Source organism: Saccostrea echinata, unplaced genomic scaffold (genome assembly GCF_033153115.1).
Source record: "Saccostrea echinata isolate AGI-Se365-2 ecotype Australia unplaced genomic scaffold, CSIRO_AGI_Sech_v1 ptg000003l, whole genome shotgun sequence".
Lineage (NCBI taxonomy): Eukaryota > Metazoa > Mollusca > Bivalvia > Ostreida > Ostreidae > Saccostrea > Saccostrea echinata.
In genome coordinates, this window is record NW_026889752.1 from 4,325,446 (window position 1) to 4,353,218 (window position 27,773).

Below are 27,773 nucleotides of genomic sequence, written 5' to 3' on the forward strand. Positions count from 1 at the left end.
ATCTTTTCAGCATTTTATGAATCTTGCTTTTGTGAAGTTGTTTTCCAAGTGGTGTTGAAGTCGATCTAAAATTGTTTTAGCAGTATCAATGTAATAGAGTTTTACCACAATTTATATTTTTATAATGTAAATGACCACGATTTTTGTTCATCAAGTCAAAAAAGTATCAAAACAATTAGTTATTCTTGTTAACTACATAGAAAATTCAGAAACAATAATTGGAACTATATATATTTATAATTTTGCAAAAGAAATGTACAGTTTCATAACATGTTCTCATCTAAGCAGCTGGAGTACTCACAAACATAATATATTTGTGTCTCCTAAATTTGCTGAAATACTGGCAACACTACATTCTCACCCCTCGACTTCGCCTCGATCAACAATGGTTTTCTCTGGATAACATTTTCACATATTACGCCAACAACATGTTATATCTTTATAATATTCTTTGTGCAGAATACAGAAAAGGAAATGAATTTATCCAATCAGGCTTCAAACAGAGTAAGTGAGAACCAGGCCAACAAGAACGACCTTGTAAGGACATATGTGTTTCCTTTACTGAGTTAAGCAATTTAAGCTTTGATTTTTTTCAAGACATTCTGCCTTAAGTGGGAAATTAATGGTGGGCCTTCTTTTTGCTATCTATAGTAGTATATTACCTAAAGTATTATTACTTTGCAATGATAAAAATTCTCTAAGGTAATCATAATGATTTTGAGAAATATCTTTTCTACTCAAGCCATCTTATACTTTTAATCTGTATCTATGGGAGAGTCACTAGACAGTTACCTGGATCAATTATTAATTAATTTTTTAAAAAGATGAATGTTTGTATTAACCCACTAATGCACATTCTTGTTAAAGATAGCTTCGTTTCGTTTCTTTCAATATCCGCTAATACCTTAAACGATCTGAAGGAGGAAGATCTAATACACGTTACAGAGGTAAAAATTGCCTTTACACTTATATATTTAATAACTTGTGAATTTTGTTGCAAACAACACATGGGTCGAAATAGGGTTTTAAGAGATTGAGTCTGTAATGTACTAGCTTCACAGTAGATGTGTTACTTACAGTGTATTTGTTGTCAGCTGTGCTATTAATGTCTTTATAAGAAAATGTTCTTCCCTTTTGGAGACAAGGAATGAACTCATTCATGTAAATGTATTTTTGAAGGATTCCTTTTTAAAAATCCAAAGTTTTTAAATCAAGAAAATTTGAAATTTTAGTATCAAATCTCTTTTGCCATTGTATACAAAAATGGGTATGGGAATTTGATAAGAACTATATAATATACAATTATGGACTGCTTAGAAGGGAGACATCACCAATTATCAGGTCTGAGTAGGGTTGTCACCCTCGTTTGTTACCGGAGGGCGCTTGCGCCCTCGGGTGACAACCCTACTTAGACCTGATTATTGATGATGTCTCCCTTCTAAGCAGTCCATAATTGTTTTATTATCCTGAAGCATGTAAATTACAGAAAAACACAGTTGTCACCCTGCGCGTGAGGAGACGTCACGAATTGTCTCCATGCACGGGACGTGCTTTAATTAAATCAGATTGATTGAATAATTCTGAAGGATAATTTTCATATATGTCTTGATATTTTGGGTGAAAAAAAACCCAGGAAAATCATTCATATACATTAACAGGCATTCGTGTCTTTTGCACATTCATAGTAAAATATTTTCTTAACGCTCCACTCTTCTAAATATTACATCCACCTATCGTGTTTTCTTAAACAATAAATGAGTTGTGCACAATTCTAGTTTCGAATTTCTTGTTGCAGGTTATCTTATGATTTTCTATTTAACAGCCAAATTCTAGGGACGAATATCTCACCCTGGCGATTGTTCCAGATCAACAGTATACATATGATATACCGGTAACTTCTTTTTACTAGAAAGTTTAGATAAACACTGATAACGATTCGCTATTTTTCATAAGGAATAAGAACACACGAAGTTCGTTTACAGTACCGTTGTCAGAAACCTTTTAAGTTAAGCACTAACATTGAAATAAAAGCTGAAATTCATACTCACTAACTGTAATTCTCCTTTCCTGGATACTCTGAATAAGCCTTTAGAAGTGCAAAAAAATCATCAGTTCCGAAACATCTCCTTCCTGGCTCCCACTTGTACTTTCCTCTAAGCCCATTAAGGCGACCACAAATACCCTTCCTTTATTTGCTTCCACATCATGCACCCCTGTCCCTAAAAATGATAGAGTACCATGTAATAGTTAAATTGAGATAATCGGAAAGTCCTGATTTGTCTCTTATATAGCTTTTATCCTATCAATGTATGATAAAAAATTAGCTGGTTCAAGAAACGTTCTATTATGAACACTAAATCAATTTATGTACCTTATTTTAATTTTTTTTCTCTCTCTAAGGGAACTGCATCTGATTGGGTAAGTTTTTTAAATCTATGTTTCTTGATTTACTGACTTTTTTATTTACATCAATAATGCTTTCAAAATTGTATTGTGCATTTATTTTTAATGTTATCAATATTTAATGCTATTGAAGGTTGGGACTTACTCAGTGTTAGGCAATTCAGAACAGGAAAAGAGGGAGAACAAAGATGAAACCCGAAAAAAATATGTAAAGAATTTTTTGATTACTATCCTACTGTTGGTAATGTTATGTGGATTTGTTACATTCGCAGCATTATTTGGTATTGAGAAAAATATCGCTTATGGTATGTTATTTTTCGCAAAATTAAACATTTCTTAATCGATTGTAAATATTTGAATTTTGCTGAATCACCTCATACGTAGTTAACTATTTTGTTAAATTAACATTTGTATTTTTTTTCAAATTTGTAAAACAATCGCATTTTTTCAAATATCTAAAACAATTATTAAATGCATTTTTTTCATTTATTTCCATTGAAAAAAAAAAAAAAAACAACTTAGTATTGTTACACAGAAATGTTTCTTTTACCTATTTTAATTGGACTACTACTTTATTGACAAAAATCCCATCTTTCATATCTTAGTAGCTCATAGAGGAATAACATATTGTACAGAGATATTTTATTTTGAGTATTTTTATCCGCTCGCAACGGAATTGGAGAGGGATATGGTAATGCAATTGTGTGTGTGTTGAAGGAGGGTTATAAGGGGGTACAGACCAACCCTGCTGTTGCAAAATCATCTTAATATAAAAATATTCAGCTATATTTAAAACAAGGATATTAAAAGAATAACATATCAATAACATGACTTAAATGATACATTAATATAAATTAATCCTTTTAAAGATATTAGAGTCGTAGGTACTACACTGATGATGCAATACACTCTAGCTGTAGATTCCTGCATATGTACATATATGTAACTTTTCATCCATGTAAATGTTTTATTTCAAATATTTGGATAAATCTCTGAGAAAAATCCAAATCGGGAAATGTATTATTGAACATTTAAACAACTTAATTTTCGTTAGTCAAAATCTATATGTAATCGCATTTCTTTAAAACTCATGCGTGTGTATAGACATTTGGCCACTTTGCAATAAACTCATTTTAGAAAGAATGCCATTTTAAGTAAAGAAATATATATATGTGTATATCTATCTATCTATCTATCTATCTATCTATCTATCTTATAATAATCGAATTTTAAATACATTTCTTTATTATTTCATAAAAATCAAGTCTTACTTAAGACTTTCGACCAGAAAGACAATAAAGAACTTTACACAGATCGAAACCGCATTATTGAAGATACGTGCATCTCTGCACAATTCTAAAACACGTAGCCAGTTTTTTCACCAATTTTTAAAATGCTGCCTTTTTCAATCATTTTGGGAAGAATACAACGTTGAAATCTTACAAAAAACATTTGGGAAAATATAGTTATTTTTCAGGGAAAAGTAAACTGCTCAAGGAAGTGGCAATTCGGGTTTACAATATGATGTCAAACGAGTATGGCTTTACCTTAAGTTTACTGACTGAAGCTCGTCTTGTTTACATGTCGTTTTAACTGTCATGAACAACTGATTTGAAAGCACAATTATAAAACTGATATTTTTAAAAATAGTGAATTATTATTTTTTGACAGATATAGTCTCATAACTGCAGCGATGTTGCAAACAAATTGAGTAACGTGCGTTAACGCGTTATGGAAATTTGTTTTCATACACCGTTGTGGTTATGAGATTACATCTTTCAAAAAATAATAATTCAATGCTTATAGTTAGAATTTTTTTTTAACTCACTGCCTTGTCTGCTAATGTGATTTATATGTCAAAATCTCTGTTTTTCTCCTTTGAGTATGTTACAATTAATAGAAGAGCCACTGCAACAGTTACCGTTGAACTAAACGACGTGAGTGTGACTTTTGATTTTCGCTTGTGACCTTGCACTTGTTTGGCATTCAACGTTTATGACGTCAAAATAAAAACATAACTCAACATCTGACCTCCCCGTCCGTGTTATGATGTTTTGAATGAGACTTAATTAAAAGTGTCCTCTATGCTTGTTGATATTCAGTGTGTACCTCATGCGAACAACGTTTTTTGGACTTTGAACATCCAGACTGCGAATTGGCTATATATGTGTCTCTATGCTCTCTAAACCCTTTGTTCCATTTCAAAACACGTTATTTGAACTAATTTTATCTCACTTCGGCCTCTTTAAATATTTCCGAAATCTATGAAAGTTTTAAATATTTTAACGCCCTCGATATAATTTACGGTAACATCTCATGAAATTGACAAAATAAGGTAAAAATTGTAAATGTAACAGAACAAATGAGTGAATAAACTGAAAATTTTTGACAATGATTGTGTCGTCTGTGGTCTGTAAACTTTTCACATTTTCGACTTCGAAAGAATCATTGGGTAAAATTCAACCATCCAAACTTGCGAAAAAGCAACCTTGATTGAAGGGTATTTAAGTTGTCAAAACGAACGACCCCGTCCTCCTTCAACGGGAGATCATTTAGAATTAGTGAAAAGTTAATAGAATCATTTAAAAATCTTCTTCTTAACCACTTTCCAGAAAAGATGTGAAGCTTCATTACATAGTGTACATTCAAGTTCAAACCATGAAACCCGGGGCTAGGATTTGACAATAAGTGATCAGTATTACATAGAAATATAAAAAAAGAAAAATATCTTTAAAACTCTTCTTCTGGAGAACAGCAATGGAATGACTAGTCATGATTAGTCATATTTATGTGGAAGCATATTCAGGTTTTATTAAAATCCTGAAACACGGGGCCGGGGTAGGGTGGGCACACATAAGGCGATTAATATTCCATATAGGAATATATAGGAAAAAATCTTTAAAAATCTTCAAGAACAGCAAAGGCATGATTAATCATATTAATACTGAAGTAAATTCATCTTTGTTCAAATCATGACACCCGAGGGTAGGGTGGGGCCACAATAGGGGATCAAAGTTTTACATGGGAATACACATGAGAAATCTATTAAAATCTTCTTCTCAGAAAAAGCAAAGACATGGCCAATCATGTTTATATGGAAGCATCCTCAGGTGGTGTAGGTTCAAGGTTGTTCAGATCATCACCCTAGGGTGTAGGGCTGGGCCGCAATAAACTTTTACATAGGAAAATATGGAAGAAAATGTGTAAAAACATTTTAAAAGCCATCATTAGCTTTTTCAAAACTATGAAAGCATCTCAGTTCTTTTATTCAAGTTTGTTAAAATCATACCCCTTCCTAGTCCCTCACCCGGAAGAGGGGGGGGGGAAGGGTGGGGGTGGGTGGGTGGGCAGGGTGACCATTTATATATTTAAACTTTTCAATACTGAACTTATTTCTGCTTTTCTCTAGCCAAAGTGCTCAGGTGAGCAATGAAGCCCATGGGCCTCTTGTTTAATATCGTACCTTCAAACTTTTATCATGTACATGTATAGAAAATGCTGTATTAGCTTTATATCAAAGATAAATAATTCATCATATGTATTTTTTTTCAAAGAAAGAAAACACTCATTACAAAGACAAATGATCGGCTTAAAGACAGACTTGAAATGTTTGAATAGTGAGTCGATTCATAATTGCATTCCACTTATAAATGAAAAAATAATGTTTAATAATAATTTTTCTATCCTTTTTATGCCCCCGTATCGAAGATTTTTTTGCCCTGTCCGTCTGTCTGTCTGTTTGTCCGCAAAAACTTTAACATTGCTCATAACTTTTCATTGAATGGAGCTAAGGCTTTCATATTTCACATGTTCGTTTCTTGTGACAAGACCTTTCTTTGGGTACCATCATATTTGACCTTTCGACCTTGACCTTGGAGTTTGACCCAGTTTTACAAAACTTTACCCAACTTTAACCTTGGCCATAACTTTTGAACGGTTGGTGCTAGGGCTTTCATACTTCACATGTGTTATCCTTGTGACAAGATCTTTCTTTGAATACCAACAACTTTGACCTTGACCTTGGAGTTTGACCTACGTTTGATGAATTTTAACATTGGCTATAACTTTTGAACGGTTAATGCTAGGACTTTCATATTTCACATATGTAATCGTTGTGACAAGACCTTTCTTTGGATACCAACAACTTTGACATTGACCCTGGAGCTCGACCTATTTTTGAAAATTTTTTACCTTGGCCATCTGTTTTGAACAGTTGGTTCTAGGGCTTTTATACTTCATATATGCCATCCTTGTGACAAGACCATCCTTTGGATACCAACAAGTTTAACGCTTTGGCGTTCGAGTTAGACCTACATATGAAAAACTTTAACCTTGGTCATATCTTTTAAACAGTTGGTGCTAGGGCTTTCATATTCCACATGTGTATTTTATGTGAGAAGACCTTTCCATAGGCACCATTAATTTAGAACATTTGACCTTGACCTTGATGTTTGACTTACTTTTGAAAAACTTTAACCTTTCTATATCTTTTCAATGGTTGCTGTTAGGGCTTCCATATTTCACAGGTATATTCCTCGGAACAAGACCTTACTTTATGTACCAGCATATTTCATTTGCCTTTGAGAATGTTTAACCTTCGCTATAAGTTGCTAAAAGTGGGCATCAGTGTTTCACAAACATATCTTGTTTCTATAGAATTTCCTTTGAAAGCTTTTTGATATTTGTTTGAAAATACTCCAAAGAGTAATCATGCAATAAACCACGAAGTGATAAAATAGATCCTGATATATCGTATACACAATTATCCATCCTAAGGCTACTTATCCTTATCCACAGATACACCTGTTGACTGCGCAGCACTCTATGATAGAGGTGTAACGACTTCAGGTGTCTATATTATTTGTCCCTGGGATAAAATGGACGCCAAGTATCGTTGTATACAAGTCTACTGCGATATGGTAACTGATGGCGGCGGCTGGACCGTAAGTTTCTTTTGTAAACCGTATTGTTTTTTGTTTGTTTTTTGTTTGTATGTTGTTTAACGTCCCTCTCGAGAATTTTTCACTCTTATGGAGACGCCACAACTTGCCGGTGGAGAGCTGCAAATTTTGTCCTATACTCGGCACTTACGGACATTGAGCAGTGAGGGATCTTTTTTCGTGCCAGCACCTACTGCGACACGGGACCTCGGTTTATACGGTTTCATCTGAAGGACCAGTCTCCACGTGCCACAGTGGGATTCGAACCCGCGACGTGAGCATCAACTCCTAACTTTGCGACTCTAGAGCAGACGCTCTACCCACTGCGCCACGCGGGCGACTAAACCGTATTGTACTGCCTAGAATTTACCAATCTTTTTTGTGCAGGATTACTACAAAAAAAATCCTTGTTGAAAAGGTTTAAAACTTTGTTTCCCAAGTAAAAGAATTTGTATGACAAATAAGTCAGGATGAATTATTAGCTTATTTTCAACATTAATTTATTATCATATTATGGAAATGTCTTTTGCAATAAATTGGGGCTACTAGATTTCACAATTTCTTTCAAAATGGTGTATTTATTTTTAACGTCACAATTTAGTTTCAGTCATATAGAAAAAAATAAATACAAACTTCAAAAAATAAAAAAAAATATAGAAAGCTTTCTTAAAATATTGAAATTTGATTTTATTTATATTAAATATGTCTATGAAGGTGATCCAAAGAAGACAGTCTGGCAATGTGAGCTTTGAAAGGGATTGGGAGGAGTATAAGATGGGCTTTGGAGATGTTTCTACAAGTTACTGGATTGGTAAAACAACTAATAAAAAATTAAGTGTAGCAGTATTCCTTTTTTTCACCAACTGTATAAGGTTTTTATGTCTCCCACTTGATTTGATACGTAAAACATATTCTGTGTATGAACACCTTCTAAATCTAGGAAGGATTCTGACAAATAAGTTGATAGATACAAGGGTATCTACATTCTCATTTAAAGTAACATTTCGCAAATTTTATGGTCCATACAATGACATTGTTTGCAATTACAATCTCTCGTTAGGTCAGATATTTCAGACATATTGAATACAATTTGTTAAGCCTTTATTTTCATGTAGAATTACCTACGAATAAATCTCTTTACCCAAGAAACTGGGCTCAAGGCGGTTTTGACCGGTCGACAGGGCATACTTACTCATTCAGGACACTTAATCCCACCTCTGATGTTTTCAGAGGTCTGTGTTTGCTCTGCTCTCAAAATGTATTGTTTATTGAACTTTTAAGCATGGCTACTTTTCTTTATCTTCCCATTTCATGTAATATATAAACGAAAGTTCCGCGTCCTATTCAAAAATGCAATGAAATTTCAATATCTTATATGAAAAGGCAGCAGTAAAACAGATAAACAAAGAGACAAAATTGGTGAAAACTTAGCCAACTTAATTGACAGAGGTCATGATTCTGAAAAAGTGTTTTTTTCCCATAAAAATCTGACAAACATAGATTTAATACTTGACAAGTAATAGCTTTTCAAAAAGCTTGCCTGACTAATCAATCAATATCTATGGAACGTATATACAAGAGGGATGCTAAAAGTTTCCGTATTCAAGGAGCGACATAGTTGCGATACTTCATTTCACAATATGTACAATTGACTTTCTCAAATGTCATAACCAAATACTACAGATTAACGAATATCTAAGACATGCGACTATTTGGGCATTTATTACGCGGGTATGTTAAGGCTACACCCAGAGATATCCTACTTGCCTTTACAATATGACGTCATAGTAAGCTGTATGACGTGAACTTTAGAAATAATGATTTCTTTATATCTATATATAAAGTTTAATTTATTTCAGGTCCAAGAAATGAATGGAATCATTCAAAACATAATATAAACTAAATCTTGTCGTTTTTGGGTGGTATAAATAGCTAATTATTTAGCACGGGGATTAAATACCAAACCTATGACGTCATAACTAATGATCAAATATTTGCCGAGTGAAATTAAAGGTGACGAAAATTCATGTAAACAAATATATGAAATGGGAGTTTTAAAGCATATAACGTGAATGTTATGTGTGATTCATAAGGAATTAAAGATTAAGAATCAGGTACGCTGATATATTCTTATCATGTTTTCTTATAATGAACACAGGCAGTGCTTTGAAATCCCGATCAGTCTTTCCTCTGTCGTTCTATAACAACAAAGATGCAAAAGTTCAACACTACGCCGCATACTTTGAAACATAATTTTTGTTTGTATCGAAAGCTTGTATTCGATAGTACTTGGAAAGTGCTGCTAGAATCCTTTAGTTAACATGAATTGATAACAATTCCTTGATCGTATGTATAAAATGTAAAAATTTTGGCAAGGTTTCATGCGAAACTTTGGAATATTTTTTTCTGTGTCTCGAGAGTAGGATTCTAGCAGCACTTTTCATGACCGAGTGATGTTTTTACATTAATATTTTTACTCAAAGAAATGAATTATCTCCGGGGTAGTGTTAAACTTTTCACTTTTTCATTAAGGCAATTTTTCTATTTATAGACGTCACGTGATGACGTCGTGGTGGAGTGCTTCTTTTAGCCTAAGACTCAATGACGCCTATACAATGGATAATAATAGTAAATGTTTTATCTAATACTTTTCCGATTTATCAATGTTACATTTTACGAAAAAAGTCTAAATTCGCCGAAATATGATCTGGGTACTGCCTTAACATACCTGCGTAGTTAGCCCACGGGCTGACTAGTTACGTTGGGATGAAACTGCAAGTGCGCTAGCGTAGATTATATTCAAGGGCGGATCCAGCGCCGGGCATGCCCCCCCCCCCCCCCCCCCCGTTTGAATTTTTTGTATGTAGAACTTATATGTTCATTATCCTAAAATAAAAAAAACACCTCTTATTTGTAAGAATTCGTCAGCTTCCGGGGGCTTCGCCCCCGAGCCCTTTCAGGGCTTTGCCCTGGACCCACTGGGGTTTCAATACAGCCCCCTCCCCCAGACCCCCTGCCTTCTACTGCGCCCTCCCGTTATGAAATTCCTGGATCCGCCACTGATAATTCTGGGAAAAATACTTAGATGATTCGTTTTAAAGAAATTCATATCACATGTACTCTCTTACTAGAGGGCGCGCTTCTTCATGCACACTCCCTGGTCAGCGATAGATTGATGAGACGGCGTCTATTTATAGACTGGTCTGTTTTCCGTCGTTCTCGACGACGAAGTCAATTATGAACAGTTTTAACTGGGAAAGTTGTCTTGAAGTATTTGAGACAAAAATGCTTCAATGCTGCTCTAGAAATCAAAGTAAATGACCTGTACACTTTATACAGGCTAGCGCAAAACAAGATACTATTAACACCCCCCCCCCCCACCCGGACAAAAAACTCACGCGATGATGGTCTTACCATATACATGTACTTGTATTATAAATGAGTTTAAAATACATCTTTATATACAGTTTTGAAATTTTTTAGTTTTTCTTTTCAATCGATTTCAGGACCTTTCTCAAAATTATAATAACGTACTTTTTATGAAATGAAAACCAGTACAGATCATGATGTCTTCTTCATTTTGCCGATTCTTTACGTAGAACCTTACGGGAGTGAAGCCCATTCCTCTACGGGTACTGACATACACTCTTGTCACTGTATAAAAGGAAACCCTTGTTCATCACAAAGCATGAAATAATATGCTACTCTCTGACTTTCTAACCTTTTTTAAAAACCTAACCTTGTAACGTACATTTTTAATAAATGTAATATTGAGCGAAAGGCTAGGTGGAAAACAATGAATCAAGAAGGGATGTCCCATTTACTAGGAGGAGGGAGTTTGTTTATGATTAGACTAGTCCACTTATGGGATAAATAGAAAGAATAATCAGCAAATCCATTGCTTTAGTGTTGCCTGTCCATATACAATGTGTTCTCTTAAAAAAATGAGATAAAAGTTACTGTTAATAAAAAATCTGGAGCTTAAGAATCAAGATAAAAGAATAAACTTTATTTCCATAGAAGTTATCACACCCATTCAATAAAATAACCCAAGAAAAAGGCGCGAAGATAATTTACATGTGACATTTGGCGCGAAATGATTGTGTCACCCCTTTCGTAGAAGGCAAATGGACTGATCCAGTAGTTTAGAAACGCAGAAAAAATGTTACACGGACATGTCCGTACAAAGAATCGCAAAGAATAAATATGTGCATGCAACAAAAACTGAAGGAATTAAACATATCATTATTTTGCATCAGTTATATGATTCTTTTTTCTGCAAGCTGTATTTGTTTAAATGCAGGTAACAAATTCCGATGTAAATCAGCTTGCACAAAATCTAGTTCATTAAGAATGATCGCTTAGTTTCGGATTCCTGAAAAATTAATCCTTATACTGCCTGACGCACGTGGCGTCAGGCAATAAAGTCAGCATGTAGTCAAAGGCTGGAGTGGGTTTAAACAATATCTAATAATAAACTGTTGTAAGCATCAAGATAAAAATAATAAAATCTTTATTAACTTTAACTATTTTATCATTTAAATTAAAAGGAGCAATTCTTTTTCTACTATTTAAATACAAAACATACAATAGCATAGTTTTAAAATTAAGTACAAATACGATTTCTTTACCTGTTAGAGGATACCTATAGACAATACCACTGTTCCTCGACCTCTTTAATTTAACTTATCCGCGATAAATATCAATAGAATTAACATTAAGTATTCAATCATTTTCCTACTTAGTTCCACAGCTATTGAAACCTCTCTCAGAAATGAATGTTTTTCCTTCTTTTTAACAGGAAATGGAATTCTATATCAACTAACAAAAGAGAAAAATAGGTCCCTTTACATCGAGATAATTTCCCTGGACGGCACAACCATGTTTATAAAGTATGACACTTTCTTCATAACAGAAGAAAACACTGGATATAGATTAAATATCGTTGGACAAGCGACTGGAACATTGGGTTCGTAATATCAACTTTTCCCATGCTGATGGATATTCATACTACTATAAAGTTTCATACCAGTCACAAAACCATTTGGATACCTTGAGTTGCACTCTGCAAACATACATTGTTACCGCTAGACTCTGTCTAAAAAAATTCACTGAACTTTTATTGATTACTTTTTTCTTCATTATTTGATGTGGGATTCGACATTATATTATTTTTTATTGCCTATCCACTCAGACTTCTGAACATTTAAGAACATTAAAACGGTCTTAAGTGAAGTCACAAATATATACTATTAAAAAAAAAAAAAATCATTTTTGACATTCATTGTGACGTCATAATAGCATTGGAATTGAATGCAGTATTTTCTCTTACTTTCAAATTAAAAAAAAAACTTTTCAGTTTAGGCTTGGTGAATTATGTACCTCTCGAATACTGAATGACCTATTTTCTCGTAAAAACAATTATTGTATAGTTGAGGTTTAATCAAATATCAAATTAAAATTATATAAAATGTAATACCTAAAATTCGTAGTTTGTCAATTCTAATATTTTCTATATATAGAGGATATTCAATGTTTTGTAGTTGGATATGGAATTTATTTCATGAGTGGGACAGGATTTTTTTATATTTTCACAAGTGCGAAGCAAGATTGAAAATATAAAAAAAAAATCCTGTATCAGGAGTGAAATAAATTCTTTATGCAACTAAAAAACATTGAACTTTCTGTTTATTACATTTTCTTTGATTTTCCTTTCCCTCTGTCTTTCTTAAAACAGTGTCATAGACTGTGACGTCATAATAGAGCGGTTAAGACGTCATAGCTTAGCAATTGTGAGATTGAAAACATGGTAAAATGGATTTTAGCAAGATATTTAGGAAGAAATTGGCAGTTTAGGTCTCTATCAAGATCATTCAGTTACTATCTCTACCTTAAGACAGACCAGATTTTTTTTTTACTTACTTTGATATCCTTTCACACTGTGACAGAATATTATTTTGGTATCCTTTCACACTGTGACAGAATATCACTTTATTCTAAAAATAAATCACAATATTTCACTGTTGAAAATGTAATAAATGGTTTTGCTTTTATTTTGAAAAGAGTGAATTGTATTAGATTTCTTTTACAGAGGACAAGATAAGGAACGTTCCACCTTCTGACATGATAAATGGGGCAAAGTTTAGTACTTATGACAAGGATAATGACCGATCTCCGACAAATTGTGCCTCTGAACACCGAGGAGGCTGGTGGTACAATTATTGTCACGATGTTTACCTCAATGGACTTTACCCCCCAGGACAATGGTCTCAGCCTTGGGACCCACCATTTCCAGATGGGACGAACATTTCCAGTACAAAGATGATGATCAGACACACAAACTATTTAAAGAACGTCCTGGTAATGAAAGATTTAGATTCAAATTCAGAAGAAAATGTTATTTAATTTAGTTTAAGGCAACAGTAATACTAAAACAGTTTTTACTGTTAGTAAAAATGAGAGCATAACAATACTATGTTTGCTTTATTTACATTTCGATACGTTTACATTTTGATTTTGTAATATACTAATGCTTTTACACTTAATGGCGCTAGTATCCTCTCCTCAAATATATCAAAAGCGGTAATCTGGAATACATCTTTTGAACAGTTGTTTTTATTCTCATTTCTTAATATTTTTTTTTTGGAATAGAATCTCTCCTAAATAACGTGAGTCTACCAGATATGGATGAATTTCAAAGTAAAAGAAATGTTGAATTATAAATGGGCTAAAACTTGAATGTGATATCCTGATGAAACTATGTATATAACTATACATATATAACTATCTATAACTATCTATCTATATATATATATATATATATATATATATATATATATATATATATATATATATATATATATATATATATATATATATATATATATATATATATATATATATATATGACAGTCACGTAATAATTACAAGTATGTGTACTGTATGAAGATCACAAACAAATTGCAATATCGCAAGGGCATACCCTTTGTTAAAATTAAAAATTTAAGTAATAAATTGTTTCTACATAACTTGTATATATAATATATTGTTATATACATCAGGATATCACATTCAAGTTTTACCCCCTTCTTAGGTAAAAAAAATTAACTATCATTATTTATAATTTAAAATGTATATATATATATATATATATATATATATATATATATATATATATATATATATATATATATATATATATATATATATATATATATATATATATATATATATATATATATATATATATAGAGGATTTATTGCCATTCAAGGGCCCCGAGAGGCATAAAACAATAAGACATGTTAAATTAAGCATGGTAGTAAACAGATTTGCATAAATAAAGCCTAGACAACAACAGAAGGTACCAAGGGACGATGCTCCCGGAACATACGTGAACCTATATATATATATATATATATATATATATATATATATATATATATATATATATATATATATATATATATATATATATATATATATATACACACACATAGAAATATACACATAGAAACATGTTTGACTCATGCTGGGACATTTCAGTAATTTTACCTTTTAATACTATATAGTATAAATTGTATTTAAATATGTTCCATCTCGTACCTAATGTGGTTGTCCCAGGAAGTGTATACAATATATAAATTAAATTACATCTATAATTATGAATATATACAGTACAGTTTAATAATTTGGAAAGATTCCATTAATCACAATTCAGGTAAATAAATTTTGCCAATTGCAGTAACACCTTTTTACTTTCATTGTTCATTAGCCAAACAAATTTATCAATTGGTTGTAGGTTAGAAAAATTGTAACATTCTTCATTTACAACTTTCAATAATTCTTGTCTGTCTACCTTGTTTTTCTAACAAAATAATAAAAAATGCATTTCATCACCAATAGCATTTGAATTACAGTGTTGACAAATTCTTAGATGTGGTGGAATTTTCTTATATCTGCCTATTTCAATGATTAGTCGATGACATGAGATTCTAAATCTAGTAAAACTTTTTCGATAATCAACATTATTAATTAAAGACAAATAACCTTCCATTTGAAGTGAGTATTTAAATTTAACATATGTCCTGAGTTTAAAAACTGTGTGCTGTTCTCTTTCTGCACTCCAGGATTTTAAAAAAGCAGTCTTAAGAAGAGTATGAATATGATTTTTGAAAGTTTTAGCTGATGTCTTTTTTAAACATAGGTTTTTTATCTCGGGAATCTTATCTATAATAAATCTTACACAACCAAACCAGGAATATATATATATATATATATATATATATATATATATATATATATATATATATATATATATATATATATATATATATATATATATATATATATATATATATATATATATATATATATATATATATATATATATATATAATGTATATATAGTGTATTAAATGAAAATAAATGTAATGAATTTCTGTTAGACTATCATTATTGGACAAATTTATCGTTAGTGGGTAACATTTCTATCCATTGGTGAAGTATTCTTTTTTTTCAAAAAGTAAATGTTGTAACCTTAATGGTTATGTCACTAGTCATATATTACAATTTACACATCAGAATTCTGAAGATAACATCATCCATTATTGGTTATTTGCCTTATTTATCCCCAGATACGCGACACACTTAAGTTGTTGACAGTCTACTTAAGATGTCAACTTGGCAGGATCTTGAAGCAGTCTCAGACTAAAAGTCGAAATTTCAGTTGATTATTCATAAATAAATAGTTTATGTGACCACAATTTGAAGAATACTATTACCAGCACGAACTGAAACAATCATTAATAACATTTTGAAATTTACTTCTCTTGGCAAAAATTTTAAGACGTTTTACAAATTTTGACCTAAGTCGGATTACTACATGACCTACGAACCTTTATCTACTGGTTTTTCCCCTTTGGTGTTGTTATATGGAGAAAGGTTTAACATTTTTTAAACGCCTAAAACCAGTATATATAATATTTTGTACCAAAACAATCTTTTGGGAAATATCAATTTTGCGTCTATCTAAATAAATACAGATAAATTATTCAAAGTGAAAAAAAACTCAAACAGAACTTTTATTTAGAATATCGTAAGGGAGGAATCATCATGTGCATTCAGAAATTGACACATCAGCGTCTTTTTTCTGCTTCCAATATCCATGTACAAAATAGTCTCAGGAAGCTATCCCAAGTCTGCTGGGACAGATGAATTTGCTTTTCTGAAGCACAGTAAATCTCAGAACAACCCTGTTGCCATCCATGAGCTATAACCTGGAGCGGTCGAAGATTTTGATAATGCGGTCCCTAAATGGAAAGAATCAACTGGAGTGCATGAGGTACAATTACAAAAGTTGTATCTATTGACCCGTTGAAATTCATCATCAGGTTTTTTTTTTTTAATTTTAACTAATAATTTAAGCGCGTTTTCTAAGAAAGTGATCACGGTATGATACCTTGAATCCTAGCTCAAAGGTTCATTCTTTATTTCTTTTATAATCTCGCATGGTCGGGTTTGTCTCCCGTTTCAAATCAAGAAATATTAAGACAGGATTTTTTGATATTTTCATTCGTGCTTCGCACTCGTTAAAATATAAAAAAAAAATCCTGTCCCACTCGTGAAATAAATTCCATATTCATCTGCAAAACATGAATATCCTTTATATATTTCAGGGTTTAGATAAGATACTCGCTAGGTAAGTGAGCTTGGTTAATTAGTTATCTTAGGTATATGCACTCTACGCGTAAATTGTACATTGAAAAGCTTTTATTTGTAACCAATAAAATTAATATCTTTTGAATCTAACAGAAATTCAATACATTTATTTTCATTTAAATATACTATATATGATATATACTAAATGAAGAAAATCATTTTAATAAATGATTTATGTTAACACTTATTAAATCTTTGCATATGATTGTAAAATATATCCTTTCTTATTTACTTCGGTCGAGTAATAAGTCCCCCTCTTAACACCTTCAAATATATGTATAATACTTTGAATGGTCACTGAAAATCAATCATTATTCACATTTTTCAATAAATTAGACTCCGTGATCGGGAGGTCGTGAGTTCAAATCTCGGCCGCGACTTACCTTAGTCGATAAAGTATAGGTAGCAACTGTTCCTTCGGCATGCGCTCGGCAATTTGAAGTAAAAAGTTGCGGGTCCTTCGGATGAGACCTTAAAAACCGCGGCATCGTGACACGACAGGCGTTGGCACGATTAAGATCCCTCATTGCTCAATGGTCGTGAGTGCCGAGTAAATGTCAAAATTCGACGCCCTTCATCGGTATATGGTGACGTCTCTATATGAGTGAAAAATTCTCGAATGGGACGTAAAACAACATACAATTAATCAATAAATTAGATGCATTAATTTCCTCTTTGTGAGGAGGGCAACAATATTTGAAATGGTTTGCTAAAGTGCAATTTATTAGGGCATGCGATGGAGAGAAATGAGATCACATGTCAGATGTGGAATCATATATCAAAATAGTATGGTTTATAATATGGATATCTCAATTTTCAGTTTGCAACTAAGATAGGGTTACTTTTGATACCTGTCGTTATGCAAATTGGATCAACGCAAGATTCATCTGGGAGCCGGAGGGTTAGCCAGTGTATCTGAAAAGAAGTTTACCAGACTGGTTGACCATTACCACTCTACTGTAAATATTTTAAGTCTGGCATAAGTCCAAGTTTCTGTTCTTACTGAAATATTCAGCACTCTCAGACGATTATAGAGCGTTTTCTTTATCATAAAATTGCATTGACTGTACAAGTGTCTCTGTGTAACCATAATTTTTGATTTCCCAGCACTGTTCATAGTTACCAGTAGGCAACGTGGTAGGTATTACAGGTTCATTAAATTTTCCATTGATATACTTTGATAATTTCCCAAAGCTTGCCATTCTTCACAATGTTAATTAGCGGCTGTATTATCAGGGTGAGTAAAAACTAGATCTCCATTCCGTATCTCAGTTGTATCCTTTGGATTATTCCGGAATATTCCCTTGCCCAGTCTGGATAAGCTTTAGCAGAAAGATTGGAGATTGCACATGTAAAATTTTTTCACCTCATTGATTGTCTATATTTCCCCATTGCTAAAACAAGAAAAACTTCGTGGGTTGTTAGAAAAGTTTGCAGACAAGTTCTATAGTAAGTGCACCATTCGCATGAAACCAGTAAAACTGAAGTTACAAAATACATACATTTTCCAATATATATATAGAATAATATAATTATTTTTATTTAAAGTACTTTTAATATACAATGACTCTTAAACTAACATAGCCGCCCTAAGTGAAGAAAGATTAATATAGTAAGCACGAACAAATTCACGTATCTTGCAAGGATTCTTACTTCCTCCTTATTCCGGGGTCTAGTGGTCCGTTCCTGCATTGCAAGGAAGCAGATTAGGTATAGGACGAGAGCTGACATATTTTATCTGTCACAAGAATGTATTTAAATGTTCTTGTGCGAATTCTGAATTAAATGTGAGAAGTTTGAATTGTTTAACTCAATATATAGGTGATGGGATGAGTAAAAAAGACAGGAATAGCAGCCACTGGATGTCACAGTGCACCAAGTTAAATGTAATTTTAATGCAGGTGCATGAATTACGGATTCCGTAATTTGTTTTTTTAATTTAAAACCTTTTGTTTCATACAATCTCCTTACAATGGTCTTTATGAAAGGAGTATATTCGTCTAACCAATCTTGAGTTTGCTTTCCACCATTTCCTTTGAGGTGTCCCCCTTTTAAAATTTTCACCAATTTCAGATTGGAGATAAATTTACATAAAATAAAATGTGAAAATACCGAACAGTGATCTCACTCAAAAGTCCATTTGTACAAAACAAATGACGAGCAGAGCTTAAAAGTAATTCTTAAAACAAAGGTGAGATCTGGTGCCATGGAGGAAAAAGCATCCTTATAAATACTTTAGCTCTTTGATATTGGTTATGTAGAGCGTTTGGTACTAAAAATGTCAACTTCCATGTCTACTTGGACTTGCATAAATGATTCAAATTGTTTATACAGTTTTGTTCAGGCGTTTGCAGTTTAAGGTAACCTTCAGGGTAGTATATTTATCTCGCGTAACTTTATAATTGTCTTGAACCATTGATAATATTCGTTCGACAGAAATTTGAACAATTTCTTCAGTGTTTCTAAAGACTTTATGTAATGGCATGAATGAATGTCAAGCATCAATTACTTAAGAAACCATATGTATAACCCTTTTCAAAATATATTTACTCCACTTATATGGTGGTATCACGCTTAAAATTCCCTTGGTACAAATAATGCATGTTTGTTTACTTGTTGTTGTTTAACATCCCTCTCGAGAATATTTCACTCAAATGGAGACGCCACCACTTGCCGGTGGAGTGCTTCAAATTTTGACCTATACTCAGGACTTAGGGTCATTGAGCAGTGAGGGGTACGTTTTGTGCCAGCACCTTCTGCGACACGGGACCTATATGGTCTATACGGACCCGTTTATGCGGTCTCATCCGAAGGACCAGTCTCACGTCCCACAGTGGGATTCGAACCCGCGACGAAAGGATCAACTCCTTACTCCGCGACTCTAGAACACAAACGCTCTAACCACTGCGCCACCCGGGCGACCCAAATAATACATGATATATTGGATGAAGAACATTTTTGAATGTTTTTAGAGTTTTATTTAAAAAAAATACAACACAGCAAACTAATTACTAAGGTTTTTTTTTTTTTTAAATCTATTAGCCTCAGGTCTCATTGCCAAGATCGATGGTAAAAATTTACAAAATCATTTCATATCAAAGGTTTAGGAGATAGGGTTGAAAAAGCTGAGATCGCAAATCATTATGTAAGTGTTTATCTTTATGAATGTTAGGGAAGCTCTGCATCATACGAATTACATATTTGGTAAATAAAATCAGTTAGTTAAAGTTTCAAATTATTAATACTGGTAATTCACCAATTAACAAAGACTTATCTCCTTTCTCCATTATAAAGTACACGGCAATGTTCTCTGATTACATGAACATTGTGATCTATGTTCATCCTTTGAGTTATTACATTTGTGCATCTCTGCATATTATCTGATTATGAAGAGTCAATATTCAAAACATATTGTATGAATAAATCGTTCATAACATGGAACCAAGTTTGCTGTTTGGAGTTATTGCCCGTTGCAACTACGCGCTGTTATAAAACAATCATAAAAAAGCAAACTAATAATCAAAGTCTAATTGCCGTGTTTTGATCAAGTAATCAGGTAAACTTGTTGAACCAAAACCGACGACTCAGCAATTAATCCCCTTTTTACCATTCATTCAGCTTCTTCGTCATATGACAATAGTAGGAATTTTTCTGCTGTTGATATTTTAAAAAGATAATTTAGTAATGACTCTTTATATAATTGAAAAAAAAAACTTAAACGTATCAAAAAATAAATTAAAAAAATATTAAAATTTAGTAAGAATTTTTTATATATATAAAGTTTGGAATCATTGCTTTGAAGTATTTTACATTGAAAAATAAAAAAGGACGAATTTAATTCAAAATAACCTACACAAAACATTTTGGACTAACAAATCAACACATTAAACCAATGCATACATCTACATAGACGTGGTGACATTATTACATAACTTTATTTCTCATGCCAATAAATGTATCAATTTCATAAAAAAATATTATGATTTAGCAATGTAAAATTTGGATGTTTTACATGTACCCAAGTATATTTCAATGTACTTCTGACTTTGAACATATATACCTCGAAAACATGATGTCAGAGAAAACGAAGAAATGCAGCTATGATAAAAAATGATCTGTGAGCTAAAAATATGAAGTAAGGAGAGAAGTAGTTCATATGTGTGACATAAAGCAGCCGTAGTACTTCTTTAGTCTTGAAGCACTATTTTATATAGAACCGCTAATGCCATAAATAACAATGATTCGAGGGTACAACATTCTAGTAATATCAATTAAGAATGTAATTTTCACATGTAATATGTTACACAAAGAAATAGACATTAAAAGTGCATTATATGCAAAAGATATAAAACAAAATCCAGAAGATAGGTCTTTGTGTCCACATTTACTTTACAATGAGCGAAACTCAATACAACACTCTTGTTGATTTATAAGATGCTGGAATCGCTCAAGATAATATGCATCTGGATCCACTCGATTGAGGTTTGCTCGCTGAAAGGTAAAGCATATGTTTTAGATCTTTACCAACAATGATATAGTATTTACTTTTAATTTTTATCTTGTTTTGATCATTCTTCTAAAAAAGGAGTTGTTCATATTGATTAAACTGTAATTCAGATTCTTACTAGTTTCTCTGTGTGTCTCGCGGTGCTGTTCAAGGTTCTTTTTGTGCATTTCTCTCATTTCGGACATCATGGCCTCAAATTGACGATGAAATTCTTCTTTTTCCCTTCGAGACTCTCTTTCTTTTTCTTGAAGTTTATCTTCCAAGTTTCATGTTATTTGATCGTTACTTTCCTTTAGAGACCGTATTCGTCTCTGATATTCATCTTGTAGGTTAATCATTATACGCCCAATTTTTTCTCTTTCAATTTCTTCCTCACATTCTCTTACTTTATTCTCAAGTTCTTTTTTCTCTTTTTCATATTTTTTCTCAAGTAGTTTCGTGTGACTAATAGCTGCTGCCTCAGCTTCAGCTTTCCTTTTCTCAAACAATTCTCTTTCCATATTTAGAGCAGCTTCTCGTCTGGTTATTTCTTGTAAATGTTTTCGTTTTTCTTCCTTTTCTTTTCTTTTCATCTCCTCTGCTAACTTTTTCTTTTGGTAAGCTTCTTCTACCTCTTGGTACATCTTGTTGGTAAAAATTTTACCTTTATTTTCCTTCATCAAACGCTGTATCATGTATTTCAATTTTACCACTTTCCTTTGTTTTTGGTCCTCAGGAGCATTGTCATTTAAGGCAATGTATCTGTTCTTTGCCTTTTCAAGAATATTCATAAGCTGGTCATCACCTTCTGATAGAAACTTTTCGATCGAACTTCCTTTTCTTTCAATATCATCACATCGGGAAAACAGAACAATTAAATACTCTTTCATATGATCTCCAAACTTTTCTTTGCATTTTTGCAATACTAAATGATCATCATTGGTAAATCGACCGATTCCCGTTACAAGTACAAAGGCGTGCAATCCTGGAGAGGTACATTCAACACATCTTCGTAGTTCTCTATCAATATCTTCTTCTTTCATCGCCAAGTCACAAAATCCCGGCGAATTAACCACCATTAGCCGTTTTCCTTCGATTTCGACTTTACCATATTGTACTTCATGTGTTACTGCATGCATACATGCTTTTGATAAAAATTTCTCCGTTCCTAAGATTGTGTTTGCTGTCCTGCTTTTTCCTGCACCGGTCTTTCCAATCAAGAGAATTCTTATTTCATCTTCTGTTTCATCTTTAAAAAAAAACAAAACAAACACTTTTGTAACTTTCTGTGTTAAATTTCAAAAGGATTTCTTTCTAATTAAATAAAACATAACATTGCGTAGGTCATGATGACGAATGATGAGGATTAAAGAAAAGAAAATCTGATTTATATTTATCCGATGTATTGAAAACGTTTGAATCCAAAGACCGTAAAAACTCTAATAATTTTACGTTTTTCAGTCAAAATTCGGCAAGCATCAATCATTCTGTAAAAAATGTGGAAAATGGAATGAAAGTAAATTTGGTGAAAACTCGCTAAAATTTTCAGAGCAAAAGGTTCAAAACTGCAACCAAAAATACCTTGTTGCATTGTAACTATGGAAACCATGCATTTTTCAGAGAGCATGTATTGTTCTTGAGTGTAACCTAAAACTTGGGGCTATAAAAATACTTTTTACGTTACTGTTGATTATTGAAATTCTGTTCACATTTTGGTAATTTTATTAGTTGTATGAGTTAAATGTTTCTTCAAGAAACCAGGAAAGTTGAAGCACTTTTTACAATATCGCCAACCACATCAAGGCGTATCAACATAAGAGTATTTATTTTAGAGAATTTGTTCTAGAAAAATATTTTTTCAAATCCACATGGAACAAATGCTTAAATAAATAAATACATAAATATTTTCATTATTGTTTAAACGTCCATAAACTTATAAGTATCTTAAAGGTGCTTAGACACAGATTTGAACTTAATATTTTCTCAAATTTTCTGTATAATATCACGACTTATATATTGCAATAGCATTTCACCCGAAAATATAATTAAAACCTTTTTTTATCTGGAAATTATTGGAACTACGAATTCCGGGACGCGTTTGATTAACATATCTTTGCACTTACACAATTTTAATTTTATCCTTAATATTTTAGAAAAGAAGCGATTTTGTTATGTATTAATGAAAAATATTACATCTATAATCCAAAAAATCCCGAATAGAAATGTTCGAAAGCAAAACCAACACACCAGTATTGTCAGTCCGTGCTCTGTGACGTGTACAGAGTTTAACAAATTGAACACATCCGTGAAACGTAAACTGTTTTTGTAAACAGGGCACGAGCTCTGTTATTGTTAATGTTTACGATTCACCGGGTGTGTTCAATTGTTAAACTCTGCACACACCACTGAGCACGGACTTACAATACTGTGAGTGGGTTTTGCTTTCGAACATTTCTACTCTGAATTTTCTAGGTTAAAGTTTTAATATTTGTCATTAATACACAACAATGAACAACAAAATTGCCACTTTTCTTAAGTATTAAGAATAAAATTAAAATATGTGAAAGTGCAAGGATGTGTCAATCCAATGCGTCAAGAAAGATGAAGTGTTAATAACTTCGAGATGAAATAAGATTTTTACTATATTTTAATATGAAATGCTATAGCAACATATAAGTCATGAAATTATACAGAAAATTTCAGAAAATATTAACTTCAAATCTGTGTCCAAGCACCTTTAAGGCATTTCATCTGCTGACAATTGATATCCTATATCGATCATTCCTTTAAAAGGAACACGTATATCTTGATATTTGTAAAAAAAAATCTTGGAACTATTCTTCCCTTAACTTAATTTGTTCATCGGTGTTTCCGCAATCAAGAGAAATATTTAACTTAAATTGAATTCAGAAAGCGCGACATATGATAGTTTGTCTTTTAATAGCTTGTGGATTTTCGGCAAACGAGTATATGTAATAACTTTTCAAAAAGCTAACCTGACAAAAGCAATCAATATCTATAGTTAATAAGCGTTCCCGTTAGTAAAGTAATTAATGTTAAAGGTGTTGAAGAAAAAATACATAAGCTCCATAAGTGGATTGTGTATTTTTTTCTGCGATAGCTGACACTTTCTAACACGCAAAGATGTATCTGTACATATATCTTTATATTTACATTTGCCGATGCCTGTCCTTATATGACAATACTAAATAAATTGACTTTCAATTTTCAATGACATGCAGTAGATCAAATGATCAGACTTTCTTGTGTATGGAAAGCAAACTGCCATTTGGAAAGTTCCGATTGTGACGTCACATGACGTCGTAAGTACGTTATGTTGCATTTCCATAACAAATTCTAAATAGTGAGTATTTTTCCTTTTAACTCAAATAAAAGTAGAATATAAATATAAGAAATAAAATATAATTTTTAGAGTTTCATTGGGATATGACATGAAGTCGGTACATGTACGTGATCAAATCTACTATAACGCCCTTTGGGCGTTTATTCATGAACACTAAGTAACATATCATATATCACATATCACATGTCATATCCCAATGAAACTCTAAAAATGATATCTTATTTCTTAAATAAATAATCAAATAACGTTAGATAAAATACGTTTACTTAAATATTATATTATTGAAAAGTACTTCATTCTGGTTGATGGAACAGCCGCTGCTCATAAAAATCTGTACAGGTTGCTTTCTTAGCGGTGTTTATTGATTGATTAACAACCATTATTTTCATAAGAAATAAAGGAGATAATATTTAGTGGATGTAGATATTCAAATATATTTTAAGAATTTCATTTGTAATTAAGTTAATTTAATATTTCGTGGTTTTGTTCATGGCCAGAATGGAGTAGGAGTGCAGCCTTTTACAGGTGTATAGCTTGTCATTATCAAACTGTTTGCATGGGAACTAAACAACTCATAAATTAAACCCCTTCCACAAGCTTCGTTCTCTTTTATATTGCATTGTATACCTACACTTCTTCTGTCTTTTCACGTTTATCAATTCAGATGTGTTTTTATCTTTACTTTGAGTTTTTTATGAAAGTTAATAAATATTAACAAGTTCCGAGGTAATTTTCGCTTCACAATTCTACTTTAAAGACTCCCATGCTCTTGGTCAGGAGTGCAACAAATATGTTAGAATTATGAATAAATTTTGGTATACAAATAGGGAATATTTCAAGATATAAAGCCAAGTTAAAATAATTCATGTTTTTTAATTATGAAGTATTGGACTATAAATATTGCATAACTTCGTAACCACTTGATGTTGCCAACACTTCATGAACTTTTGTGTTCTCTGTTTTTAATTTTTAATTTTACTGCAGTCAGGAGTGCAACAAATTAATTTTAAATTTTACTTAAAATATTTTATGTACATTGGAATGTACTGTGTATAGAAAGAGTTTTCGCGCTTGCATTATCCTCGGAAGTTTTTGGCGTTGCCAAATTAGGAGAGGCAAATGCAAGTGATTCTTGGAAATGAAAACATTCGGTAAATGCCCAATGGAAATCATGCACGGGGAAAATCTGGACACGGTCGTTCAAATAGTGTCGCTTTTTAGTTTCTTTTAGGACGCCGTGAAAAGTACATGTGTGTTGGATAGCTTCAATTTTTTTAAGCGGTAAGGTACCACATTTTTTTCCCCATACAATTTTATTCTTTTATTTTACTAACAATCTCTTAAAGGTTAAGTAAGTAATATTTTGCTATGTTAGTAATATTTGCTATCCAATTTCATTGTTATTTTGTACACTATTTGCATACGTGAGCAACTCAATGTTGTAGAATAAAAAAAAAGTGATAGAACTAGATGTGTGTTGGATAGCTTCAATTTTTTTTAAGAGGTAAGGTATGACATTTTTTTCCCCATACAATTTTATTCTTTTATTTTACTAACAATCTCTTAAAGGTTAAGTGAGTAATATTTTGCTATGTTAGTAATATTTGCTATCCAATTCCATTGTTATTTTGTACACTATTTGCATACGTGAGCAACTCAATGTTGTAGAATAAAAAAAAAGTGATAGAACTGACCGAACTTATCGCAATTATAGAAGCGATGGTATAGCTGACTGTAGGAAATGTTACCGTTATGTACACATTCTTAAATAATTATAATAATATTAAAAATTTATTTATTCATTTTGCTTTCATGAACACTAAGCCAAGTTTAGTTTTGGCAAGGAAGAAATTTCTATTAAACACGTCCGCTTTGATAATCTATGTCGATGCCTTTGTGGCCACGTATGTTCTACATGTGTATGTCAATATGACCGCACCGCTGTAACCGCGGAAGTGATAAAACATTTTGGTCAGCTGAAGCCATTCCTATTCTACTGAAGTGTACAAAGTTTCAGCGTTTTCTGATATAGATTACTAAATCCATAATGCAAATATAATAAGCATGATTTATATTTCATTTAAAACAAATATAAATAAATTCATATATATATATATATATATATATATATATATATATATATATATATATATATATATATATATATATATATATATATATATATATATATATATATATATATATATATATATATATATATAAATCTGACGTTACCTGCTATTTTACTGATGTATACAACATTTATGACAACTTTTAACAGTAACTGTTTTAAAATATATAAAGATATATTAAATGAAAACTTCATTAGGTACGCATGAGTGTGAAAACGTTCAAGTTAGGCAGGAACATGTCTATGAAGTCGTCGGTCATAATTTTTACACCTTGAATGACCAAATTCAATTCACATCAGTGTCTGTGAATAAATCTTTGTGACAGATTATCCCTGATTTTGAGTTTAATAACAGTTCATTTGTGGAATAGTTATTCCTTAGGTAGCAGTATTCCTACTAATAAAGTGACATGAGTATAGACTTACTTTTTCGAATGACAAGCAGGGCATATGTTTATATCTGACTTAGAATTTTTCATCCAGTTGTACATTATGGCTCTTGGTTTCATTTTGTACAAGGAAGGACATATATTTATCCCTATCAGTTCATAAATATGTGGGGAACTATTATACAAACGTTTCTAGAGGACAAGCAGGGCATATGTTTATCTCTGCTGATTAAAAGGAGATTATTCCTTTTGCAAATACTTTTTATTTTTGACAGGTATACTCGCACTTTGTCCCTTTTTGTCTTCCTTTTCCTTGTGTTCTGAAGTTGATTAAATTTTAAA

At 32.0% G+C, this 27,773-nt stretch overlaps 1 protein-coding gene across 1 annotated transcript; it reads right to left on the reverse strand.

Annotated features, from left to right (window-relative positions):
* Positions 1-21,506: 21,506 nt before the first annotated feature.
* Positions 21,507-22,795, reverse strand: LOC133178771 (GTPase IMAP family member 4-like). Its single transcript, XM_061313475.1, has 2 exons — positions 21,687-22,795; positions 21,507-21,552 (listed from the first exon to the last, which is right to left on the reverse strand). The coding sequence occupies exon 1, from the start codon at positions 22,684-22,686 to the stop codon at positions 21,835-21,837; it is 852 nt and encodes a 283-aa protein (XP_061169459.1). The 5' UTR covers positions 22,687-22,795; the 3' UTR covers positions 21,507-21,552; positions 21,687-21,834.
* Between the last annotated feature and the right edge of the window lie 4,978 nt (positions 22,796-27,773).

Coding starts and splice junctions, on each gene's coding strand:
- LOC133178771 (XM_061313475.1), bottom strand. CDS start 22,686: ATGCATGCAGTAACACATGAAGTACAATATGGTAAAGTCGAAATCGAA.